Source organism: Patagioenas fasciata, chromosome 11, assembly GCF_037038585.1.
Source record: "Patagioenas fasciata isolate bPatFas1 chromosome 11, bPatFas1.hap1, whole genome shotgun sequence".
Taxonomy (NCBI): domain Eukaryota; kingdom Metazoa; phylum Chordata; class Aves; order Columbiformes; family Columbidae; genus Patagioenas; species Patagioenas fasciata.
In genome coordinates, this window is record NC_092530.1 from 3460631 (window position 1) to 3470556 (window position 9926).

The 9926-nt window shown below is 53.5% G+C and overlaps 1 protein-coding gene across 1 annotated transcript; it reads right to left on the minus strand.

Moving 5' to 3' along the window:
- Positions 1-5403: 5403 nt before the first annotated feature.
- LOC136106342 (coiled-coil domain-containing protein 42-like) lies at positions 5404-9926 on the minus strand. Its single transcript, XM_071813673.1, has 6 exons — positions 9850-9926; positions 9426-9531; positions 8100-8300; positions 7135-7356; positions 5954-6112; positions 5404-5499 (listed from the first exon to the last, which is right to left on the minus strand). Exons 1-6 carry the CDS (start codon positions 9924-9926, stop codon positions 5404-5406), a joined length of 861 nt encoding a protein of 286 aa, XP_071669774.1.

The window sequence follows — 9926 nt, forward strand, 5'->3', positions numbered from 1 at the left end:
CCACGAAGAGCAGTAAACAATAATGAAAGTACCCAGGTGCCACAGGTAGTACAAAGCGTACAGAATCAGGCAGAGAATCTGATGATAGGGCTTATTCGAGATTTTGCATTGACCCAGAATACCAGTAGCATCACTGCTTGCCTTCCAATTCCAAAATCGGCTGAAGATCCAATACAGTGGGGAATAATATCTACCACCTTACCAGAAGTAAATAAAACTAGTAAAATAGCATGTGAATCTCACACTAGAATAGAAGAAGTCCCAACTGAGCAATGGGTAAAAAGCGGACCCCAGACAGAAGTAATGACAATAGAAGATTGTATGAGACTCAGAGGAAAACTTGGTTCAGGTGCTGGGTGGAAAACCAAGTGCACCTATGAAAGCTGGACCAAAGAGACGGTAAATGAAAAGGTTGAACGGACTTACTGGGAATGCAAAGATCAAAATAGCAAAAATAGAACTGAATCATGGAATAACATGTGGACACTGAGTATTGTACAACAATACCAATATAGTGAAGCATTTCCATGGTGTGTACGGTGGTCCAATGTAACAGGAGGAACAACAGTACCATGGTGGAATTGTTCACAAGTAATAACCTGCCAGACAGATGTAAAAGAAATACCTCTGTCCATCATTAAAGTTGCAACAATTGCAGGTTGCATTTGTCAGAAACAATTGGATCCAAAGGAAGCAACCAAAATAGGCATTGATGGAGATAGAATTGATTGTAGAGGCGTTATAGGTAGTGTGGGACATCTGGTTTGGGCCTTAAGTGATGGGACCTGGACAACTCACCTACCAATAGGAGGACCAGTAAGGGAAATTACTCTGGGACTGCCGACCCTATGTCCTATTTGGAAAAAGTCACCCTTGAAAAATAGGCAAGAACTTCTACAGGTTAGGCACAAACGAGAGGTAGATGAAGATGTGTGGCACGAACCATCAAGCAGTGTTAAATTTGGCTGGGCACTAGAATCTTTCTTTGCACCAATTGCGGCCTACAGAAATAGAGAAATGATTGATAAATTGATTGGGCAAATGGATCGATTGGCTAGAATAACTAAAAAGGCTTTTCGGGAACTTAATATACAATTACAGGCTACGACTAAAATGACCTTGCAGAATAGAATGGCACTCGACATAATGTTACTGAAAGAAAATGGTGTCTGTGGATATTTGAAAGACAGAATTGATCATTGCTGCATCCATATTCCAAACGTAACTTCAGAAGTTGAGAAGGACATTTCCCAACTGACCCAAACAGAGATGGAGCTGCAAAAAGAAAAGCAGGATGCAGAACAGAGCTGGATAGGCGCTCTGTTGAATACATTTGGCTTAAACTTGGGAGGATGGGTACATTCACTACTAGAAAGTGTAGTGGTACTTGAAATTGTGATTGTGCTTCTTTGCTTATTGTATGTAGGTATTAGGCGTGTACTTAGTCAAACAAGTGATCACATTTTTAGTGTCTTGAGTAGGAATTATGATAATCCTGTATTCGAAAACCCTCCAGCTTATGAAGAATAATCGAAATAGTTGATGAAGGTGAGAATGCATTGTCTAAGAATAGAAAAGCATTCTCAAAGGGGGGACATGTTAGAGATAGAATCAATTTTATAGGGGATTATACTAATACAATCAATACAGTCAATCTTAATAGGAGACTAACAGGATCAATTTTACAAGATGTTCTTTTCTGGGATGGGTACCAGGCTGATTCAACCTTTGCATACCGTGTTTTACCTAATAAGGGAATTGAGCATACCTTTATCTTATCAACCTAGCGTTTATCTTAGCCCAAATATGCTTAGAATGAGGAGAAATATATACAGTACCTCTGGAAAGTAAGCTAGTCAGCAGTTGTGCAATTATAGAATAGTGCGCATGTGCCGCATCAAAAGGTGAAAAGGACAGAGGCGATGAAGACTACTTACTTCATCCTGAAGACCCCCTGAAAGACCACCAGAGGACACTGCGCATGATCAAAGTAGTTCCAAGGTGTTGCAATCGATGTTGCAATAAATGTTGAGCAACTGTTACATATTCTAATGATCCTAATGAATATATGAATATGTATGTGAATGGACTGCATAAATACTGTGTAACCTAAACTGACGATGGAAGCCAGTTTTGGGTGCGAACCCCTGGTTTCCCAGCGCTGAAATAAAGCACCGCATATAACTACGCCCATGGTTATGTGTCCTGATTGCTAATACAGGCGCCAGCATGTGGAGGGGCCGGTCGCAGGAAACCAGGCAGCAGCTGCCTGGAGAGGGGAGAAAAGGGCTGGGGAGCTCCTGGGGGGCACAGCCCCACCTGCACACCGTCCCCTGCCACAAAAAGCCTCTGCACCCACCCCCCAAGATCCGTTCGGGAGGGCTCCTCCCACACGTGCCCCCTCATTGTGCCCCCTCCATCACTGGGAAGCTGCAGCTGGCAGGAGCACAAGGCACAGCCACTTGCTCAGCATCCCCAGGGGCGCTGCCCACACGGCTCCCACTCCAGGGTACCACAGCGGCACGAGCTGGGACAGCCAGCAGGAACAGGGCCGGCACTGCCAAAGGCACCGCTGTCCCCATCGCACTCACTTCCTAATCCCAGCGGCATCGTCACGCTCTGGCTGCAGCGCCTTCTGGAGCTGCCCGCTGAGGCTCTTCCACCGCTCCTCCTGCTGCTCCCGGAACGCCCCCAGCTCCCAGCGATCCAGCTGTGGACGGGTGACACCCTCAGCCATCTACCCCAGGATGGGACATGGCGGTCCCCAGGGGGACAGCCGGGAGGGGGCACCCTCGCAAGGATGCTGCCTCAGGCTGCCAAGCCCCCAAGGTGCCAGTTCTGCGTGGAGGGGACGAGCCCTCACCTTGCAGTCCATCTGTCTCTGCAGCTCTTTCTGGAACCGGTGCCAGCCCTCCTCCTGGCCCGTCACCCGGCTCGTCACCTCCTCCATTGCCTTGTTCAGCCGCTCCTCGCACGCCTCAAACTGGCTGCGACTGACTTTGTCAGCCAGGGCGGCTTTGTCTGCTTTCTAGCAACGGGGAAAGGCGGGAGAGCGGTGGGGACAGGATCCAGGGACAACGCGAGAGGGAGAAGTGGCTACGTGGCCCTGTTCACCCCATCACCCCCGTGGGGTTGCTCCCACCAGCCAAAGGCACTCGAGGTCACAGAGGGACCTGGTAAGGGACCCGCAGCCGGGCTGGAAATCCTCCCTCCCCCTGGCTGGTTCTGCCAGCCGGCACCCAAGGGACAAGGGGCGTTTGTCACCCTGCCCGGGACACCCTTGGCTGGCACCAGGGCCCCTCGAGCCCCTACCTCATCGATTCCCAGCACCAGCAGCTGCTCCTTGTCTGCTTTCTGCTTCTTGAGCCTCTCCAGGGCCTGGGACAGAGCCTCCCAAGGCAGATAGCAGCCCGTGACGCCACGGCAGGGTTGGAGCTGCCCCCGGCCAGCCGAGCACCCCCTGCCTCCCCTCCCCAGCCCACCAGAAACCTCCAGGAAAGGCATCGGGAAGCTGTGCAGGGCTGCGAGCAGGGTGGCAGGGGGACAGATCCCTTGGGGTCCCAGCCTGGGCTCTGCCTGCAGGTTACAGCCACCCACCTTGATGTCCTTCTGCTCCTGCTGGCTATCCTGCTGGAGGTTTGCAAGGGCCGAGCTGAACTTCTCGTAGTCCTCTTGGAGCTGCATGATGCTGGCCTGGAGGCACTTGAGCTGCTCGTCCTGCTGCAGGGACTAAGAGGACAAGGCGGTGCTGAGCCAGGGGGTGGCTGCCCCGCGGGGACAGACCCAGGGCATTTTGGCTGGTGGCCGCGGGCTCTCAGTGCAAGCAGGACATTTCCTCCAAGGCTTTAACTCCCTTCCACGCTGCTGACTCCCACAAGCCAATTAGGGGGGCAGCGAGGGGCTCCCCCACGTTACAGCAAAGCAGAAATGTTGCTTTTCCCATGCGAGACACGGAACCTGACACACCAATGGGATGTTCACAGAGTTCGCTTTATTGTCGGACCGGGCTGGCTTTATAGCAAAGCTGCCCTGTCCACGCGCCTTACAACAACGTGATTGGTTGTAACTCGTGCTATACAATAACACGATAGGCTGCATGTACTGTCCAGTGCTCTGCACGCATGTGTTCAGCGATTGCTCACTCATTATTACCTTCTAATGGTGCTCCTTCAGTTTCTTTTGCCTCTGGCTTCACCTCTCAGCCAGGCTGGGGACAACCCCATCCCCCCGGGGCAGGGGGGCGGCTCTGCCACTACAAATGTCTGTTGGAAGCTTGGCTCCTGGATGATTTCTGCACCTCTGACCTTTGCAGAGAGATGTCTCAGGCTGTGTCACAGCAGGGTGGTTGAAGTGGAACAGAAACAAGATCCTTTGGAGTTCTCTGGTATTGCAAGAGTACAGAGCAGCGAGACATCCAGCCCTTCCATTTCTGGCTCTTGACCTAATGTTTCTCTTTTGGGTCAGGCTGAGAAATCTTTGGAAAGGCAAGAAACTGCCTCCCTAGGTTAATCTCCTTTAATGCTCAAAGCCCTGAAATCTTGATATATTTGTTCACAGATAGCAGCCTTCTGTTCTCAGACTTTCCTGGAGGATGCATTAGCCGAATCCACTGCTCTGGGCTCAGGACAGGAAAAACCACTGGAGAGAAGGGAGCAAGTATGTGATCAATGGTCTCTTTGATGCACAAATCTGTAAGCTTATGTCATTGGGTCTTTGGTGCATTCAAATGTCCTCCCTAACAGACTCTGAGCCCAGCCTGAACTCCACAGTGGGACTCCAGAGCCATTTTTAGGCCTCTTGTTTTGCATTCGTCATGTCAGCCCTCGCCATGAACAGCCAAATGCTCGGTGCAACCGCCCTGGCTGGTTCATCCTTCACCTATACCCATTCTCCACACCTTCCCAAAATCTTGAGGGGGAAGGTGAGTTTTAGTACGCAGCACATGGCTGTGCAGCAAAACCCACATCTGTAGATGTGCTGGGTGGGGTGGTGGAAAATCTCTGAAGCTCTTCCAAAGCACCGGCCCCCCCTGCTGTGACGTCCCTCTTCAACATCTCAGAGCTTAGTCTGGCTGGAAGGTCCCAATGTGAACACCAGTACTAATCCTTATTTGAAGTTCCACTCCTGTCCCGGCCTGCTCTCCCTATTTTGCCTGCTTTGCTGGGACACCGTCTCCTGCAACCAGAATCCCACCTGCCAGAAAAGGCACCCCACGGCCTCTGGGGTGAAGATGCTCTGATGCTTCCAACCCTCCCAGGAAACGGAGAGACACTTCAAAATCTTTGGTTATTTTAATAGTATGAAAGGGACTCAACAACTGGGCAGGACAGAACAGCTAGAAAGGTTTTGAAACTTCACTGACGTAACACAACATCCCTAGGGCTCTCTGTCCTCCTCTTGCCCTTAATGCTCGCACTTAGCTGCTCGCCGGTGGCTCTCCACGCCCTTCCGTTTCACCTCCGTAACGATGCCTTTGAGGTCCAGGATAGACTGCTGAATCTAAGGTAGGGAAGAGAGATGGTAGAGGTCACAGCAGGGGTGGGAACAGGAGGCAGAGAGGAGCCCATTGGCCCTTTTGAAGTGCAAATTTCACCAACCAAAGTGAGCAGGAGGATGAAGGCAATTGCCCTGCTGGATCTGCACCACCACAATGGGCTTTTACAAGTGACTCAGAGGGGTGAATGAAGCCAGACTATAGCCATGGGTGGATCTGCACCCCCTGCCCCAGCCTGCCCAGCTCCCAACAGGCATCCACCCCCTGCTCTGCCTCCTGGGACGAGACAGGTTTGCCTGGTGTCCTCCGCCCATTCCCCATGCCCAAGAGACAGCCCAGGGGGAAAGGGAAGTGTCTGTTGGGCACCTTGATTTCTCTGGGCTTTCCCCTCCCTTTGGGCAGCTGAGGGTCATTACTGCTCCTCTTTCTGGGCAGGGAGGGGGTCTGGCTTGGCTCTACCATGTCCAGCTGTCTGAGGCTGTCATCCTCCGGCACATGCACTTTGGCTTTCAGCTGCGTGTTCACGCACTGGAAGAGGTTGTGGACGGCCATCTTCATCGTCATCAGCATCAGGGCATTCTTGGCATTCCTGTTCTGGATGTCGGCCCAGCGAGCAGTCTGAGGAGGGGAGGAGAAGGAGAGACACACAGCATGGTGATATGTCCCAGCAAAGATGCTGCTTCAGTGCTGGAGAGCCTGGCTTCCACACTCCTTTGTTTTGCTAGGAAGAACCTGTCCTTACGCAGGGCTATGCTGGAGCTGGTTCAGCTTGGTGTGGTGGAAGCAGATCCAGGAACTACCACAGCTGCTCCTTGAGCAGCCCCATCTCTCTGCGAGCTCCTGCACCCCTCGTTCTAGTGGGTCCTCCAGATACCCCGATAGTTGACACCCTGGGGGCAGTGCATCCCACCACCACCCGCCCAGACCACGCGCTTTCCAGCTTTGCCTGGTGGGACTCAACTCCTGCAGGCTGGAGTATCCAGGAAGGGAATTTGGCAAGGCCCCCTCAGAGTGATGCAAAGGGAACAGAGGCCAGCAGAGCTGCGCGCGTTTCTACACATTCATGTGCCTTGGTACAGCCCAGATGACCACCAGTTGGGTCATTGTTGGACTGGGAAGGAGGGAGGAGAAGGGGTGAGCCCTGGTGTGCAGATGCTGTGCAAAGGATGAAAACAAATAAAAAATCAGCAAAACCAGCTTCACTCTGAGGCCCGAGCCATGAACAGTGGAGACCACGAGATGGTCCACACTGAAGGCCCATGACAGGGATGGTGCTGCAAGGAATGGTGAATGGAAACGAGTCTGACCAGGCTACACAAACCCAACAGGCGTGTGATGGAGCAAGCTTGGGGTCTGTGCCGAGGCAAACCTCCCCAAGGACTGGGTAGCAGATCTCTTTTGACTGTGAGTTCAAACAAGAAGGGAAAGATCCTGGCGGTTTTGTGAGGGCCTTGTTTTAAGCCCTGACATAACCTGCTCCAGACCTGGTCTGTCATTTGTCATTCTGCACCCCCTGCTGCAGGGATGAAATGAGGCATCTCCTCCAGTTACAAAGTCTGCCACTGTGCCTTGTCATGACCCTGTGGCTTCACCCAGCCAGGCCTTGGAGATCTTCCCCTGCCCATCCCGCAGTTCCTCACCCAGAAGCGGACATCACTTTGAGCCTGCGCAAAACGTCGTTGGAGCTGCTCCAGCTCATTTCGGCACTGCAGGATCTCAGCTGCTTTCTCTGCCTCATACTGATCCAGGAGCACCTTGGCTTGCTCCATCATTTCCCTGTCCTTCTCTTGGGACTGCTGCAGGTCCTTGCGTGTCCTCACCAGCAGCTTGTAGCGGGAAATGACGTCCTGGATGTCCTCAAACTGCAGCACAAGGATCCTGGGTTTAGTAATGCCCCTGCCCTCCCCTCATGACTGCAAGTCTCGTGCTGTTTGGCACCCTGTCCTGACCAGGGACAACACCTCCCCCAGCTGAAAGATTTCCCCTCTTGGCGAGCCTGCTGCCCCAGTTGGTTTGTGAGCGTCGCCACATTCCCTGTTTGATGGCCCCATTGTGCCGGTCCCAGAGCTGCCACTGCCAGCAGCAAGGGGAGATGTTGTACCACCCCCCAGTGCTCTGATAGGCAACAAAGCACAAGTGCAGCTGCCAGGGCCAAGTCACCCAGCCATGGGAGTGGGGCAGCCAGGCCGCAGGAGTGCGAGCGATGCAGGGAGGGACGCCCGCACACCCTTGAGAGAGGGCTCAGCTTTCCCGACAGCTGCCTGGGCTCCCATTCTCGGGCAGCTTGGCCTTTCTCCCAAACCATCCATGTCACGTGAAACAGTGACACAAAGGGGTCCCCATGCCCCTCAGCTCTGTGCTGTTCCCCCTTCTAACACTTTTTCTTGGGTTTTCTCAAGCCTTCATCTCCTTTTCTGCTTTTCCTCCCCTCACTCTGGTCCCCTTGGCTCACCTGGCTTGCAGGGAACCTCCTCCCATCCCACCTGAGGTGTCTGGGTTTGACCAAGTGTCATGATTTCCCTGGACTTGCCTTATCTCCTCCAGGTTTAACATCCACATACAGCCCTCCCTGAGGCCATGATCTGTCTCTCATGTCCAAACTCACCTGTGGGGAGATCTTCACCACATCCTCCAGGTAGTTTTTGAAGATGGAGTGCTTCTGCACTTGGCTGCTGAGCTTCTGGTGTTCCTTTTTCAGGGCTTCGAGTTTCTTCTTAGCCCTCAAAAGCTCCATCTCCTTTTGTGTTTTCTCCTCTCTTTCTCTCACGGCTTTCTTCAGAGCTTGGACTCGCAGCTGATTATCTTCCTAGTGATGTTTCCCCCACCAATACACACACACACAGAAGGAAAGGAAAGGAAGGCAAGGGCAGATGGAGCTGGGTCACCCAGCAGCACCGGGAGGAGATACACTCACAGGGGACAGAGCAGTGCTGCAGCACCCCAGGGAACATCTTCCCTCCCTGTTCAACATAGTGTGGTACAGGCCTGCCCTGGAAGTTTGCTTCCAGAGCTCCAAAATACAGACTCTGCAGCAAACTGTTCTCAGGGAGAGAAGAATCCTGAGAGGTCGCACTGTGACAGATACGGCCTCGCCTGAAAGTTCACCTCTGGAGCTCGAGACACAGACTCCGGAGTGAACGGTTATCAGGGTGCAGGCTCCTGGAGAGAAGGCCAGCAGCGTTCGGCTTGACATATTTCCCCCACGCAGTGAATAACAGAGTGAACCTGCCACCGAACTCTTCCACGTCGCACTTCTCTTTGAGACATCTAAGCATTGTTCTGCAGTAAGCAGAACCCTAACTTTCGCCCCCACAACACATGGCCACCCCTCTTGCACTGACCCTTGGCTCTTGGAGACAGGCACCTGGGACAGAACTCCGCTTTTCAGACCTACTGGGATCTGCCCTTGGGAGTCACCTGGGTGTCAACAGTGGGGACAGGCTGAGATCCTTCTTGGGGGATGTTTGGGGCCCTCAGGAGATCACACTGGTACTGGACAAGCTCCCTGCTGCCCAAGCGCTCTCAGGGCTTTCCCCATCTGCAGTACAAACCCCCATGCCCTGCCAGTCCTGTTCCTCACCCCGCCAGGCTCAAGGGAGGCTTGGACAGAAGTGCTGGCCCAAGACTGTCTCCCCAGGGGAGGTGAGAAGGTGGCGCTGTGGCTCAGGGTCACGTCAGCGGAGCTGATCAGGAGCAGGCGTACCTTTAACCTCCTCATAGATTTCTCCATGTAGCTTTTCAGCTGGTCCTTCTTGGCATGGAGTTCCCTCCACCGGCGGGCTATGTCAGCCATCTTCTCCTTGAAGGCCTGGCAGCACCAGAGCGAGCGTGACGTGGCCGCCCGCACCCGGAGCCACTCACCTGCCCGTTGCTGCCCTCCAACAAAACACAACACCCCTACCATGCCCCAGCACCCTCCCATCTTTCTCACCTCTCGCTTCTCCTCCAGAGCCTTTTGCACCTGTTTGGCTTCTTTCCTCTTCTCCTGGAGGTGAACAAATGGAGACAGGGAGCCCTCCTCTGTCAGCCTGTGTTTCCTGCCACACAAGTTTCCATCAAGGTTACACGCTGGGTCTGGTGCCTGGGCAGGGTGCTGGACTGTGTCCAGAGTGGGATGACGGGCCAGAGCAACCCAGCACCATCTCAGATCCCGTCTGGCAGCACGGCATCCCCAGCAGGGAACCCTCTGACAAAGCAAGGGGGGGTCACAGGGAGGAACAGGGCTGGGCAAGGGAGGGAGGAGAGGAGACTGAAGCGGTGGAGATCGGGGAGTTTGCCACCGTGGGGGAAGGAGGGATGGAGGAAACAGGAGAAGAGGATGGAGGGCATGGAGGTGGGTGGAGGAGTCCCCTCACCTGAGCAAGGGCAGGAGGCTCTGCCTGTACTGCTTGAGGAAATAGGCCGGCAGGTCCTCCTCATCTTTGGCGGTCAT

Excerpts from the sequence above, each read along its gene's own strand:
- LOC136106342 (XM_071813673.1), bottom strand. The coding sequence starts at position 9,926 with ATGACCGCCAAAGATGAGGAGGACCTGCCGGCCTATTTCCTCAAGCAG. Across the intron at positions 9,532-9,849 it reads AGCCTCCTGCCCTTGCTCAG|GAAACACAGGCTGACAGAGG; the intron begins GTGAGGGGACTC and ends CTTGTGTGGCAG. Across the intron at positions 6,113-7,134 it reads AAAGTGATGTCCGCTTCTGG|ACTGCTCGCTGGGCCGACAT; the intron begins GTGAGGAACTGC and ends TCCCCTCCTCAG.